Source organism: Xenopus laevis, chromosome 8S (genome assembly GCF_017654675.1).
Source record: "Xenopus laevis strain J_2021 chromosome 8S, Xenopus_laevis_v10.1, whole genome shotgun sequence".
Lineage (NCBI taxonomy): Eukaryota > Metazoa > Chordata > Amphibia > Anura > Pipidae > Xenopus > Xenopus laevis.
In genome coordinates this window covers 39,322,460-39,339,162 of record NC_054386.1, presented here as the reverse complement: position 1 = coordinate 39,339,162, position 16,703 = coordinate 39,322,460, and the positions used below count along the sequence as shown (strand labels likewise).

General features: G+C 40.5%; 1 protein-coding gene across 6 annotated transcripts in view; it reads left to right on the top strand.

Annotated features, from left to right (window-relative positions):
• Positions 1 to 16,703, top strand: part of mvb12b.S (multivesicular body subunit 12B S homeolog) — an 82,328-nt gene that overhangs the window by 3,955 nt on the left and 61,670 nt on the right. The window contains exons 1-4 of one of the 6 annotated variants that reach the window (XM_041574650.1): positions 1,409 to 1,625; positions 1,715 to 1,799; positions 2,417 to 2,520; positions 5,318 to 5,390. The exons of 1 other annotated variant lie outside the window; for it this stretch is intronic. Coding sequence is in view for 2 of the 5 variants with exons in the window: in XM_018232836.2 (XP_018088325.1) it covers positions 1,695 to 1,799 (105 nt within the window). In the remaining 3 variants the exon portion in view is untranslated. Of the gene's footprint in view, positions 1 to 1,406; positions 1,626 to 1,694; positions 1,800 to 2,416; positions 2,521 to 5,317; positions 5,391 to 16,703 lie in introns of those variants that run through there. 4 more of the 6 variants (XM_041574651.1, XM_018232838.2, XM_018232836.2 and 1 more) reach the window with 4 other exon arrangements.

Below are 16,703 nucleotides of genomic sequence, written 5' to 3'. Positions count from 1 at the left end.
CATATAGTAAGTGAGGTTGGAAAAAAGACATGCTTCCATCAAGTTCAACCTGTTTTCCATAGTGAAACCTGCCGAACTGCTAGCTGACCCAAAAGGTAAAAACCTTCACCTTCCAAAACTTTTTTAAGCTCTTTCTGTTTATTATATTATTCACCAGCAATAAAGACTTTTTGCTTTCAGAGTGATATTCTGAGACAGTTTGCAGTTGGATTTAAATTTTTATCTATTTGTGGTTTTTTGAGTTATTTAACTTTTTTATTCAGCAGCTCTCCAGTTTGTGGTTTGGTTGATATGGTCCAATATACCTTAGCAACCATGCACTGATTTGAATATGGAATACGAATAGGAGAGGCCTGTGTAGCCTTACTGAGCATTTGTAGGCAGGGAACAGTTAGAAGAAGAAGACAAATAATTTAAAAACTATGAAAAATAAAAAATGAAGACCAATTGAAAAGTTACAATTAGCCAGACATGCTAAAGGTTAACCTAAAGGCACACCACCCCTTTAAGTTTAACATTCGTGTCTCTGGTGTTTCACTGGAAATTCAGTAAATCATGGGCGGATTCTAAATTGTTATAATTTTGCTACATTTAGTTGATACATGTCAGCAGTATCTGTGGGATATTAGCAACTATTGTATCAATACCTTTAATAAAACTCAGGGACTAGGCTCAGCTCAGCAGGGCCAAAGCTAAGAAATGTATCCGATTGTATCAATTTAGAACAGTTTACAGGGTCAGCGGCCTCCTGTCCCCTGATCTACTTTAGAAAGACACACAACGGTGAAAAATGATACTTTAGGGAGGAACTCCATGGGTGATTTCGGCGAGATCCGACGTGCTGCGCAAAAACGCAGGCATCAAGTTGGATATGATGGAAATGTCGGCTGAATCGCAACATTCATCAGACGCGATACGACTTTCAAATGCAGACGCAGCGTCTGCTTCCAACAGTTGTGTCAGACGAACGATGCGGCACCAGCTGACTTTCCTGTTGCTTACCTTATTTCCATCGCATCAAACTTGATGCCTGCGCTTTTGCGCAACGCGCCAAAATTGCCCGTGGAGTTCCTCCCTAACACTTTAGAACAGTCACAAATAGAAAGTCACTGGAAAAAAGAATCGAAACCAAATGAACTGAAAAAAAGTGTTGGAAGGTGAACAACCCAGATGTTGATTGATAAAATGTATAAAATGTGTTTGAAATTAGAGAAAGCACGTTGCCCCTTTATTTTCCAAATCGATTGTCGACTCTGTGAACAAGCTTCCATTTTATTTACAATGATCTCAATCTATTTTACTGCTATGCATAGTCATTTTGTTACAAAAAAAGAAAAGAAATACTGAATTAGTTATTCGACCACCTTTCAGTGACTTACCCAGGCACACTTAATTACACAGACACATAGTAACAAATACATGGCAAATAAAACACACCCCTGCAATTGTGCATCTCGACCACTGGGGATGTGTTCTTCCTCTCTGTTACTAAACACTCACATGTCCACAAAACTAGGTGCCGGCTGTGTGGGGACTAAAGTTTAAATGGCCAAGAGGGTGGTTCATGTGTAGCTTGGACAGAAAAGGGAAAGCAGGGCCTCTCTCGGAAGCCTGGCAGATTCTGGGTAAGGCTGGTGTCTCCCCTCCTCTCTTGCTTCTATGTGATATCTGTCTTTTTTTTTCTCCCCTCTCAGCCTCTCCCCCTCCTTTCCAGACCTCCCTTCTGCTCTCTCCCTCCTCGTCTGGCAATGAACAGCTGCCTTTGCATGAAAAGAAGGGACGATTTTCCACGCTTAACAGTTAAGTGTCCATTCGCCCCTTTACCTTGTGTACAAAATCAGCCTTCATATATTTGCATTTCTATCCTCTTTCTTGCTACAAGGCTGGGGGGTTGAGGGAAAAAAATATAGAATTCTTTGTAATTTTAATATTTATTTCAGATGTTTTGCTATGAACCCACCAGGCCCGAGTCCATTGGATTGCATATGTATAGTTTAATCCTTTTCCGTGCTGTGCTTTAGCACCCTCTTTGATGGCTAAAGGGTTAATGACAGCAGGACAGAGAGGAGGATATCTATTTTCCTTCATGATATTTTTATTGCCTCTTTCTGTTGATCTCATCCTTCCTTCCTCCCTTGTCCATAGCAAATGCTGTGTGATCTGCTTCATGGGCCTCGTTGCAGCATCTACACAAGACACACAATCTGTAATATGGTATTTAAACTGAATGTAATCAAAAGCCTGTGCTGTGACTGGGCAAGGGATGATCTCTTCGTATTATTATCTGTCAGCCTGGCATTTACATGACAGTAGGGGAGGCTGATAGGAGCTAACGTTCTGTATTGAACTGAAGGAGGAGCGAGGCCTTCTGTTTATCTCTAGTCGATTGCTGATACACGTGTGTTAATACTAACAGCAGCTGTTTCCAACCTGCATTCCTCTGGATGTTGCTGGACTACAACTCCCAGCATCCCACTGACAGCCAAAGACCAGAGTGGCAAATGACTCTATAACGATAAGGTAACTGGGATATTTATGTTCGTTCTCATTGGCTTTTTTTGCTTCTGATTAAAATGCAGAGTTTAAAGACTGTATACGAACAATTCGTTTTGTGTCTTATGATTTAAGAAATCCACAGTTTGGCACCAATATGTGTCCCAAGAAAAAGTGTATTTTTTTATAGCACTACTTTTATACACTGCAATGTGTAGTAACACAAAATTGAATAATAATTCCCTCTAATTCCTTCTCGTCCATGTGCGCAAACAACATCTTTTTTGTGTGCACATTTCAAACTTGTGTGCGCAGTTTTTAAAAACCGTGTGCTCAGGACAAAATAGTGTTTTAACACAAAAATTTTTGTGCGCACCTTAATTTATGTGCGCTGGCCTCGAAATTTGTGTGAATGGACAGATATTAATACTTTAATAGAATAGAATACAGGTCCATTATCTGGACACCCGTTATCCAGAAATCTCCGAATTATGGAAAGACCGTCTCCCATAGACTCCATTTTATCCAAATAATTAAATTTTTTAAAAATGATTTCCTTTTTCTCTGTCATAATAAAATAGTACCTTGCACTTGATCCAAACTTAGATATAATTTATACTTATTGGAGGCTAAACGAGCCTATTGGGTTCAGGCCCGGATTTTTGGCGAGACCACATAGGCCCGGGCCTAGGGCGGCAAAAAATCGGGATGGCATGCCATCCAGCCACATTGTGGGGACGTGTGCGTCCCCATTCAATGACACCAGCTGCACCAGCGCTTTTTCGCCGGCGCGCTGGGAAGGGGTAGTGTAGGCGGGCGCTAGGACCGCGCGCCCGCCCTGGTCGGACCGCACGGCCTAGGGTCGCCCGGGAAACAAATCCGGCGCTGATTGGGTTTATTTAATGTTTACATTATTTTTTAGTAGACTTAAGGTATGAAGATCTGAAATATCCATTATCCAGAAACCCCCAGGTCCAGAGTATTCTGGATACCAGGTCCCATATCTGTATAATTAAATACTCATGACACGAGAAAGGAGGCCCCTTTCTCGTACAACTTACAATCTATGGGGGGGGTGTAAATTAGAACCACCAATACAAGGCTAATAAGTACTGCCATTTACAGTGGAGAGTTGTATCTCTTGTATATTAAACCAAAAACAATGTGCCTTGTGAATGTCTAAAAATAGCATACACATATTCCATTTCATGCATTAGACAGCCACACCCTGGCCAATCCTGTATGGTATCCAACAAATGGCCCAGGGGATCAGTGTCAGAATGGCCCACCAGTACACAGGTCTAGGATTTATTATCCAGAATACAGGATCTTCATACCTTATCTCTACTAGCAAATCATTTAAACATTAAATAAACCCAACAAGCTGGTCTTGCTTCCAATAAGGATTAATTATATCTTAGTTGGGATCAAATACAAGCTACTCTTTTATTATTACAGAGAAAAAGGAAATCATTTTTACAAATTTGGATTATTTGGATAAAATGGAGTCTATGGGAAATGGTCTTTCCGTATTTTGGAACTTTCTGGATAATGGTTTTCCAGATAATGGATCCCAAACCTGTACCAGGAAAACTCGCAGTAGTCCCAGGTGTCAGTGGGCCCTCATGCTGCTAAACATTTGGCCTATTTCATGTCCATTCCCTATTTCTAGGCTAAATTAAAAATGAGGCTAAATAGATGGAATATTAGATTATAGTATGTAAAGAAAAGAGACTAGGGGTATAGAGGAGAGAAAGAATAATAGTACTGAGAGTGGACCCCTGGTCTAAGGTTTTTTGGTGGGCCCCTGGTGTCCCAGTCTAACACTGTAGAGGATGAACAGACTAATACCATACGATGGGCCATACAAGATAACCATCTTGTTTTTTTGTTCACAAACTGTGCCTCATGGCAGGAGTGGCCCTGTTTGCAGATAGAGCCCAGGTCTGGAAGTAAACTTTGGACAAAATGAAAATCAGTCCCTAGGATTTCAAGTAGAGACCTTCCCTGGACCATGTTACGAACCCAGTGCTGCACAATATGTTGGCACTATATATATACATGTTAATAATAATAATAAGTGACACCACTAATAGGCCCCAGGTTTGCTAAAAATTGTATTCTGGGATTTCAAGAGACTGCGCCCCTAGGCCCCCTGCCCCTTCTACCTAACCACCCTGCGCACACCCAACCTCCTCCCACTCACAATCCGTGCACTAACCTGCTTCTTCTAGCCCAATGCAATCTCTTCCACTGGGTATTGGGTGGGTGGGAGATTCAAACCACTGTCAAAGTCTCCCATTCTGAACCAGTGGTGGTGCTGGTCTACGACCATAAGCCTGGGCCTTTGTAGCCTGCCCACATATTTGTGCCTGATTGTACTGGCCCAAGGTTATACAGTAACATTTTAGGGGCATGCCCCCTTGTGCACTGTGCCTTATAAACCTAAAAAATGTATGTCATTATTCACTTAAACTCAAGTGTATTATCCATTGATGATTCTGAGAGTCCAGAGTCCAAATGTTTCTATTTGTGTATAAAATATTGAAAGTCCACAAAATGTGAAAAGTCCAAATCCTATACATATTAACATCAGATCAGAGGTAACAAGCCATACTAAATTCCTCATTTACCCTCTTGGTTGTTTTTTTTTTTTTTTTTTTGCAAAAGTCAACTCCAAAAACTCTCTCTATATAAATGTTCTCTTTTTTTTAACTAACAACCTGCCTTTGGTTGGATCCTTTCCAGAGTTTGTCATCTTAATTGGGATTCCCCATGACCTTGTTTAAAAAAGTGTCTTGCTGTTTTTTGTTCTTTTCCAAAGGACAAGGCGTTGGTGGTAATTATACATGGAATTCTTGGACTCGTTTAGGCGGACTTTTAAAGTACTATCATAGGTCAGCCCACATTCACATTTGATATAAAACACTATACTAACGGGGGAATGTAATAAAAATCGTTAACGGAAAAACTATTCGCAATGCGAAAAGTTATGCCTTTGCGCAAACAAATTTTGCTTTGTGCGAAGTTAATATAGCTTTTGCGAGCCCGGAAACTGTTTAGCGACCACTTCCGACAGTGAAAGACCGTTTGCGAATTTTATAGTTTGCGCCAATGCGCAGTCAATGTAATAAAACTTCTTACTGAAAAAGTCGTTATGTGTGCTCCAAAAGATTACGACACCTTCAAGCACTTCTTATGAGTTAAAAAATAAAATTCGCAATGCGCAATTAAAATTCGCAATGCAATAACAGTTTAAGGAACAATATTACATTGCGAGATGTGGATTTTTAGTCTTATTGGTGCAAATTGTTTTGCTCTTTGCGACTTTTATTATATTCCCCTGTAACACTTTTACTATTGCATGCGTAAAGACCATTTATTGAATTTTTAGTCCCACTTAGGGGTATGTTGAACTTGGTTACTTTTATGATTCCACTGCGGTGCCCACCATTTCTACAGGGGAAGGTATTGCACTTGATTTCACTTTGGGAAAGATTCCGACCCCCTTTCAAACCAAGCACAAGGCTTTCCTTTGTAGAGAGTTTGGGTGAACAAGATTTTGTTTTTTTTGGACACAAACTAATGTAGGACCACCATCTTGCAGTCTTCTTACTCTGCATTGATCTTTGCTCTGGCACGTGCAGTAGAACAAAATGATGGGTTTTTGCTTCAAAATGTAGCTTTTTACTCTACTGCTCATGTGCACAAGCCACATTGGCCATAAAGGATCCCTGGGAGAGAGGGAAAGTGGCGACATGGCACTCCTACAGTAGGCCCTGGCCCAAGTTAGCAATTATAATGACTGGGGGTGCCTAATAAATTGGCACCACTTAGTAATAATGCCTTTCTTTCTTTGATGCTGTCATTAAAAGGAAGAAGTTCCTTGTTTGAGCATCCATGTTCATCCTCTAAGCATGAGCAGTGTTCTATACCCAGGACCTTTTTTTTTTTTTTTAGATGATTGCTTGGCGCTTTTTGCAGCAGCCCTGCTCCTCTCCTACCTGCACCTCACTCACTTTGTTAGGGTTCATACAGACAAGTGGTTTTCCTTGTGCTCCCCTGCATTCCAATTTAAAGCTCTCAGTCGCAGGGGAGCTCATGAAGGAATGCACACAGCTTTTTTAAATGGTCCTGTACTGACACGGGTAGATGTAAGCACCAAACCATGCACTTGCATGCGCCTGTGTCTGTACAGACCCCTTTTAATGCATTAGATGCATTTCTTCCTGCATATATAGTTACATAGTTACCCATATCCACTTTTTCTTTTTTTCAAAAACTATTTATGTATCAGTTAAAAGTTACTAGGGCTACTAATGTTGCCAAATCTGAGGATGTAACTATAAACGCGTGGACATCATTCTCTCTTAGCTCTCTCAATTTAAAAGCCCCATGTAAAGTGATTGCCTTTTCTTGCATGTGTTAAATATATGTATAATCAGTATGGCCTCAAACCTGTTAATCCTCCTCACCCCTTAGAGACATCTCACTATTCAATCCACACGCTGCTTGCATATCAGAAGATTTAAACTAGAACCTCCTCCCTAGGGACATCGCAAACCTCACACACCGTTATGTCACTCCACTATATTGCTACCCCTGTCAAGATATTCCCATGTGTGTAAAAATATTTACATACATTACCGTGTGCCTTCACCATAAATACATGGATTACCCCTCATTTAAACAATTAATTAATTAGTGACCCACATGTTACTATGTTGTGAAACGTTAGAAACCATTAAATAACTCCTTTCTGTGTGAATTTTAGCTGAAGCTTGTGAATTTTAGCTGAAGCTTGTGAATTTATTTCACCTCAGTGCCACATTTAAGTATAATTGTACTCCATAGTGTGTGTATACTCTTATATTAAGACAAAGAGAAATAGAAAAAAGGAAAAAAAAGAAAAGATGGAAAAAAAATGAATTTAGTAGCAAAACAATCTTAAACCCCAAAGCTTAAAAGTATAAGACTGTGTTCAATATTTTACGGTCCACAAGTTATGGGTAAAGGGGAGTCCGTGGTCTGCTTCCGATGTGGCCGCTTCATGCCCATCTTCTCTCATGCGGGTACCATGAAACAGCGCCCACCGACGGAGCATCAGCAGCTGTCATTGGGTTGGGTTGAGTAAGACCTATGAGTGCGGATCTTCTTGGATTTCTTGTGGATAAAATTATGGATACTGCACCCAGGCAAATGAACTTTCTATTCGAGAGTGCCGGCTTTCCTTGGTATATTATATATATATATATATATATATATATATATATATATATATATATATATATATATATATATATATATATATATATATATATGTTAAAATAAATCTACCAGCTTTTTTTCACTTATCAAGACCTATGTGTGCGGAAGTTTTTTTGAGATATATATATATATATATATATATATATATATATATATATATATATATATATATATATATATATATATATATATATATATATATATATATATATATATATATATATATATATATATATATATATATATATATATATATATATAGATAAAGCAACAAGAACCGCACTCACAGGACTTTTGAAGGTGCAAAATCCAAAAAAAAATTTATTTCAACGTTTCGGCTATTCACTTAAGCCGTCATCAGGAAGTGAAAACACACACAAACAAACACTGCCATTTAAAGATCCCCATTGGCGCCAAAACCTATTGTATGACGTCACAGGTGGGTGTGTATGATGATACAGAAACAGTGTAAACCCCCACAATGATGTATACTTTCGTGTATACATAAAAACCGTGATATAGCAAAATGACAAACTTCATTAATAGTGTTCACAGTATATTATAACCAAATGTGCCGTGATATTCCTCAGCCCCAGTGACCCAACCTAGATCACCAGTGTATCAAGAGTGATCCAGTGAGCAGACCCACCGTAGGATATGCAAGTTGTTCCGCCTCCATATCGCCCATTCCTGCAGCTTCAATTATCACATAAGCTACTTACACAACTAGGTCCGCTCCAAACTGCCCCCGTCATGCTTACTCAGTCCTGTATCTCCGTTCGTATGCGGAGTTCTCCCGTATCGCCTGCAGGACTGGCCCCTCCTCTCTCCTGTACTGTCAGCGAATGGGAAGCCTCACCGTACGTCAAGCCGGTGCGGCTCCTCCTCTCACCGCAGCATCTATTTGACAGCTCTTCTGTATATGTCACGGTGTTAGTCCCGTGACAGGTCATTTTGCCCCTTCATTATTTTCATGGATCCCACATCGTGCGCACAGGCCACCAATTGGCACCAATGCGCCTGAATGGTTGAGCCACCTCAGGTCAGGGTATATCTTAGTGGAACATTACAGATGTAGTCACAGGGAGTTCGGAGGGTTACCCGCCTATTGCAATCAGAGTTGGCAGTATATGCTCTCGTCTGTCTGTTGATTATGAGTAGCGTGATACGAAGCACAGAATTGGGCCGACCTTCATTTGTAGCTCGCATAACCCCCCCGTGGGTCTAAACAGTGAAAAAAATAATAAACAATAGTAACACGGATAATTACTGTTAAAAACATGTGAAGCTGAGGGGTGACCCAACAATGAAATTCAAGGGCACACTAGATGCGTCCATTAAGATGGCTCTAACTGCTGGATGGATAGATACAACCGTAAGCCAATTCTTAACAACTGACTACCCTAAGGTCCCCTTTATTTATACCTTACCGAAGATCCACAAGTCCCTAACTGCTCCACCTGGGAGACCTATCATTTCCGCCATTGGTTCTATATTCCAACCGATAGCCCAATTCATAGATCACTTTTTACAACCCCTAGTGCAGGATATGGACTCATACATTAGGGACACATCACATTTACTCACCCTGCTCATGGATCTGACAATTCCTATGGACTGTTTGTTGGCAACAATGGATGTAGCTAGCCTATATACCGTGATCCCACACGACAAAGGTCTGGCAGCTTGTAGAGACTCTCTCATAAAAGCACATATAGGCTCTCCTCCCACTGAGTTTTTAGTGTCACTCTTGGATCTTATTTTGACACACAATTATTTCGCCTTTGGGGACACTTTTTTTCTACAAATCTCAGGAACAGCGATGGGTTCTAATGTAGCTCCCTCGTTTGCTAATTTGTTCATGGAACAATTTGAAACACTCTGGTTGTTACATATGAGTAAAGGGAACATAATTTTTTACAAACGCTACATAGACGATCTGCTCCTTATTTGGAAGGGAACTGAGGAAGAACTAAGGGGATTCCATCAGGCATTAAATGAACTTAACAGCCCCATTAAATTAACACTTGAACTGGATAAGAAACAAGTGAATTTTTTGGATATTACCATCTTCAAACAGGGAGATAAATTGGGCACCACTTTGTTTAAAAAACCCACAGACCGAAATAGTTTAATACAGGCACATTCACACCACCCACCACACATGTCCCGAGGGGTCCTGTATTCCCAATTTCTACGAGTGATCAGAAATAACTCTGACCCCAAGCAAGCTCAACTACAACTCACTGCACTGGCGGATCAGTTTGCGTCCAGAGGATATTCCTGGGACCTGATTAACGAACAGAGAAAACGTGCCACACAGAATACACAGAAAGATCTTCTATCACCCAAAAAAACTAAGAAGCCTGCAGCCCCAGAATTGGTGTTCGTTACGGATTGGACATTAAATAGCCCTCAAATTAAGGAAGCCCTTGTGAACAGATGGGAGATTATAAACACCGATACCAGCCTACCTTTTTTTGGTAAGAAGACACCGATGGTGGCATATAGGAGGGGACGCAATCTCAGTGACCATCTAGTGGTGAAAGACATAATGGTCAAGCCGACTGCAGGAACTACTTGGTTGAATAGACCGTTGAAATAGGGCTGTTTCAAATGTGCCAACTGTCTTACGTGTAGTGGGATGCTGCAGGGAATGTCGTTTACACATCCTAGGACTGGGAGAAAATTCATGATTGAACACAGGGTGACCTGCACTTCAGACCATGTGGTCTATATGGCCTGGTGTCCATGTGGATTACACTATATAGGCAAAGCCTCCACGACGTATCGTGAAAGGATGAACAATCACCGCTGTGCGATTAGAGCCGCTCTAACGACGGGGAGGGCAGACCAACCCATTGCTAAACATTGGTTGGAATTCAACCATACACTACCACAGTTTAGGCATATGATCATTGATCATATTCCAATTCCAAGAAGAGGGGGGAACAGAGATCTGCTACTCCTTCGCAAGGAATCAATGTGGATTTTCAAGTTGGACACTTTGGTACCAAAAGGGTTAAATGAAACACTTCCTATGGCCCAGTTCTATTGAAGCTTGGTAGTATTGACTATCTGTAAAGCAAAATAAGATGTAATTCATTTGATGTATCAATATGAAAGTGACAGGGAAACACTAATATGACATTGTATCCCCTTATCTACCCCATTCTGTGACAATGTATACTCATCTGGATATTGAGACAGGACAAATCACATCGCTATGAGATAATGTTTTTTGGACTCGGATATATGAGAATAATAGCGATGCAATCGTATTGACCCTAGCTGCGATATAAACTGTTGATATAAATTAGCTTGTTTGTGATCAGGATTTTTCCTACATGTTTTTAACAGTAATTATCCGTGTTACTATTGTTTATTATTTTTTTCACTGTTTAGACCCACAGGGGGGTTATGCGAGCTACAAATGAAGGTCGGCCCAATTCTGTGCTTCGTATCACGCTACTCATAATCAACAGACAGACGAGAGCATATACTGCCAACCCTGATTGCAATAGGCGGGTAACCCTCCGAACTCCCTGTGACTACATCTGTAATGTTCCACTAAGATATACCCTGACCTGAGGTGGCTCAACCATTCAGGCGCATTGGTGCCAATTGGTGGCCTGTGCGCACAATGTGGGATCCATAAAAATAATGAAGGGGCGAAATGACCTGTCACGGGACTAACACCGTGACATATACAGAAGAGCTGTCAAATAGATGCTGCGGTGAGAGGAGGAGCCGCACCGGCTTGACGTACGGTGAGGCTTCCCATTCGCTGACAGTACAGGAGAGAGGAGGGGCCAGTCCTGCAGGCGATACGGGAGAACTCCGCATACGAACGGAGATACAGGACTGAGTAAGCATGACGGGGGCAGTTTGGAGCGGACCTAGTTGTGTAAGTAGCTTATGTGATAATTGAAGCTGCAGGAATGGGCGATATGGAGGCGGAACAACTTGCATATCCTACGGTGGGTCTGCTCACTGGATCACTCTTGATACACTGGTGATCTAGGTTGGGTCACTGGGGCTGAGGAATATCACGGCACATTTGGTTATAATATACTGTGAACACTATTAATGAAGTTTGTCATTTTGCTATATCACGGTTTTTATGTATACACGAAAGTATACATCATTGTGGGGGTTTACACTGTTTCTGTATCATCATACACACCCACCTGTGACGTCATACAATAGGTTTTGGCGCCAATGGGGATCTTTAAATGGCAGTGTTTGTTTGTGTGTGTTTTCACTTCCTGATGACGGCTTAAGTGAATAGCCGAAACGTTGAAATAAATTTTTTTTTGGATTTTGCACCTTCAAAAGTCCTGTGAGTGCGGTTCTTGTTGCTTTATCTATGATTGATTATAACCAGCACCTAGGCAGTAACAATTGTTATGTGTGCACCAGAATTTGATCTTATATATATATATATATATATATATATATATATATATATATATATAAATGTCCCACACATGCGTATAATGAGCAAACTGGGACACTTGCCTAGGATGCACTTATGTGTGATGAAACTTGTCCTCCAATACTACCCTTCAGTATGGGTATTTCAAAGTGTCCTGTGCTAAAGCTGAGATGGCCTCATTCCATGTGTGTACATGCAGCAAACAGGACAGGGGTGTTCTGTTGACCCCTAGAGAGGGGTAAGGCCAAATGGAGCATGATCTGTAGCTCATTTAGAATTTTTCATGGGATATCCCACATTTATTACACTTTACAGCTGCATGACAGACACTTGCAGTTTAAGGAAACAGTAGCACCAAAAAATGTTATTGTTTTGAAGGAAAGACTGCATAATATAGTGATGCCCTGCACTGGTAACACTGGTGTTCAGAAAAACAACTATAGTTTATACAGTATAAACAAGCTGCTGTGTAGCCATGGAGGCAGGGTCAGACTGGAGCATTGGGGGCCCACTAGAGATGCGACGGCAGGGGCCCTTCTAGCAGTCAACAGGGGCCCCCTTCCGACTTCCAAACATCCCTTGCACACCCCTCACCTGTGCTCATGCACGCTGCACAATGTGTCGCCTCATCTTATGGGCCGTTCCGAGGGAATGGGTCTGGGTCTTTGAATAGCTGCCCCCATGGCTAAACAGCAGTTTTTTTTTTAATATAAACTATGGTAGTGTTTCTGAAGTAAATACACCAGTTTTACCAGTGCAGCTCAGCAGTACATTATACTTTCATTTTTTGGTGTTACTGTTCTTTTAAAGAGCAGTTTATCTTAACAAAACCTATAATATTCAAATAGTGATTCTGTCATTCTAAGGCAGTCTACACAATGCTGCACAGCCCTATTCTCCTTATTTTTTGCACTCCTGCAGGGACAAGAAGGGGTCTCGTTTGTGCTCTCTGCACTAAAAGAACCAAGATTCTGGTAGAAGGAATGCAATTTGCTGCCTTCCTTGGTTCCATGCAACCCCGTGAAAAAAGTCCAGCTTTTCACAGTACTCCGTTAGTGCACTGTGCGCATCCACTGCAGGGGAATGCAGAATAAAACACTTGTCTAAAAGACCCCTAAAAAGTTGCTCTGTAACAAAAATCTCAGCCATTGGCAGTGCCGGGCTGAGTCACCAACTCATCATGCGAGTGCATACTCTGATGACCGCATGCACCGAAGATGCGCCGCAAGGGACTTAACAGAATGAAACAGGAGGGAGATTTAGACAAGCTGTCTGTTGGCAGTGTCTTGAGATATACTGATCCCAAGCTAAAGGTCTACTGGTAGATCCCAATCTAACTTTTGGGCAGCCCTGAAATAATGTATCAAATTGTAACAGGTTAGGAAGTCCATTATGTTTGCTGCTGCTGAAAAACAGAAATGAAAATAATTCATTTTAAAAACATTTTAGAAAAGTGAATAGAGAATAGCAACTGAAAAAAGCAACTTTATTTGTGCATACTGACTGAAAATATTGCTTTTACATTGAAATATTGTGTGGTACAGCTATGGGACCTGTTATCCAGAATGCTTGGGACCTGGGGCTTTCCGGATAACAGATCTTGCTTTAATTTGGATCTTTATACCTTGTCTACTAGAAAATCATATAAACATTAAATAAACCAAATAGGTTTTTCTTCCATTAAGGATTAATTATATCTTAGTTGGGATTAAGTACAAGGTACTGTTTTATTATTACAGAGAAAAATGAAAATCATTTTTAATTTGGATTATTTGGATAAAATGGAGTCTATGGGAGATGGCCTTTCTGTAATGCTGAGCTTTCTGGAAAATTGTTTTTTTGTATAACTGATCCCAAACCTGTATTTAAAGATAATAAACATTTTCATACATAATCAACAGTTTAATCTTTTCGAATTTCCCCTTCCTTTTCTGCAGAACACAAGCGTGTAACTAGTCTCCCATTGTAAAGCATTTTGTGATTATAGGATTTGGCCGTGGGTGATTGTAAAGTAAGCAGTTACAACAGGTCATTCATTTTAAATATTGCTTTGCTAATACATTAACCAAAGGTTACAATAAAATGCTCCAGCACATGTTCAAAAGGGTTTCAAAATAGCAGTAGAGTTGGAAAAATATTTATCTGAAGTTTAGGGGTTACGTTTCTCACCGTGTTGCTGTTACCTGCCATGACATTTAATAAATATGAGGATAATATTTGTTTCCTCCTGCAAAGATTTATTTCTAAGTTTGCAATGCATTATTTTCACACAGAATTCTGGTCCAGGAAGTGTTTTGTAAAGTTCCTGAATGAAAATCATACCTCCCAACATTTTAGAAATAAAAAGAGGGACAAAAAAATTTGCCACGTGCGTTTTTGTGCCCCCACCCTCTAATTACCATGTTCATTTTACAAAATGTGCCAGGTTATTAAAGTTTGAGCATATTTTTGTGTTTTTTTTCCAGTTATTACAATTTTGTTAATGAAGGTTAATTACCCTTTAAGCTGTGAGTCTAACTTTTCCCAAGGGACCTCTTATCTAAATTGTTAAAATTAAGTATTTGCTTATCTCAAAATTGTTACAAAGTATCGTATCTGCACCTGGTGGATGTTCTTGGCTCTCTGTCAAAAGCCAATTAAGTTAGAAACATTGTATCTTTTTCTGGCTGTTCAGTGCAGAGAAAGTCTGGACTTTTCAGTAAAAATGCGGGACTGCGGGTTGCGCTGTCAAAAGCGGGATTGTCCCACTGAAAACTGGACATTTGGGAGGTATGGGAAATAATAACAATAAAAGTGAAGCCTCACTGGATTTTGCATTGCTCGGATAACAATTCTAAAACCATAAACAGGGGCAATGCCACCCCTTATTAGGGTTGCCACTTGTTCGGTTTTGATCCAAACAGTTCGGTTTTGACCAGTACGGTTCGGTTTTTCTAAGGTCTATTCGGGACTCGGCTTTCTGTTCAGTTTTCAGCCTTGTGAAACCTGATCAATAATCTGGCCAATAAATAACATTTCAAAACGAAGATACTTAACATGGCTTAGTTATTAGCAAGTGCAGTTTATTTCTTATTACAGAAACAAAAACAAAAAAAAGCAAATCATAGTAAAGTGGGGTCGAAAAAAGACCAATGTCCAATCAATCTATCACTCAATCAATCAAAAGTAAGAAATTCTTCTAAATTAGCATTTCTGTATTTCATAGCTTTCTTGATTACCAATTTCTAAATAATAGATCCCATACCTGTATTGGGACAATACCTGTAATGGCACAATTATAGTCTATATAATCGAGTTGCTGTGTAGCCATGGTTCTGAAGAATATCATTGTATACTACATAGCTTATCTGCTCTGTATCTTGTGCCTTTTCCCCTTTTTCAGATTTGAAAGGCTGCCCCCATGGCTACATATCAGCTTGTTTATATAAACTATTGTATAAACTATTGTAAAGTTTCTGAAGCAAACACACCAGTTTTACCACGAATCACAACCACTGTTCCTTAAGGGCTAGTCCACACGGGGAGATAGCGACGCGTTTGCGGTCGCGGCGACAAAGCGCCGCGACAGTCGCCGCGACCGGCGCAGGCGACAGTTTTGTATGGGCGCCTATGTAAAAACGCCTGTGCTAACCACACGAGGCGATGCGCTTTTCAACAGTCGCCTGAAAATGCCTCGCCAGGCTTTTTCAGGCGACTGTTGAAAAGCGCATCGCCTCGTGTGGTTAGCACAGGCGTTTTTACATAGGCGCCCATACAAAACTGTCGCCTGCGCCGGTCGCGGCGACTGTCGCGGCGCTTTGTCGCCGCGACCGCAAACGCGTCGCTATCTCCCCGTGTGGACTAGCCCTTAACTTGTCCCCATGGATAAAAGAGAACATCTACTTATATTAATGATTTCTGTGCATTCTGTTCTCTACATATATCCGCTCCAATAATCTTTTTTTACTGAGAACAAATCTGTACACAAGTTATATCTCGACACTAGGGGGCACATTTACTAAGCTCGAGTGAAGGATTCGAAGTAAAAAAACCTTCGAATTTCGAAGTTTTTTTTGGGTACTTAGACCATCGAATAGGCTACTTCAACCTTCGACTACGACTTTGAATCGAACGATCCGAACTCAAAATCGTTCGACTATTCGACCATTTGATAGTCGAAGTACTGTCTCTTTAAAAAAAAAAAAATTGACTACCTACTTCGGCACTTTAAACCTACGGAGCTACAATGTTAGCCTATGGGGACCTTCCCCATAAGCTTTCTAACCTTTTTTTGATCGAAAGAAAATCATTCGATCGATGGATTAAAATCCTTCGATCGTTCGATCAAAGTATTTGCGGTAAATCCTTTCGACTTCGATATTCAAAGTATTTTACTTCGATGGTCAAATATCGAGGGTTAATTAACCCTTGGTATTCGACCCTTAGTAAATGTGCCCCTTTGGGTTATTTATCTAAGGTTGAATTTTAGAGTAATGTGAATTTTTTTTAAACTCCAATAAATTGG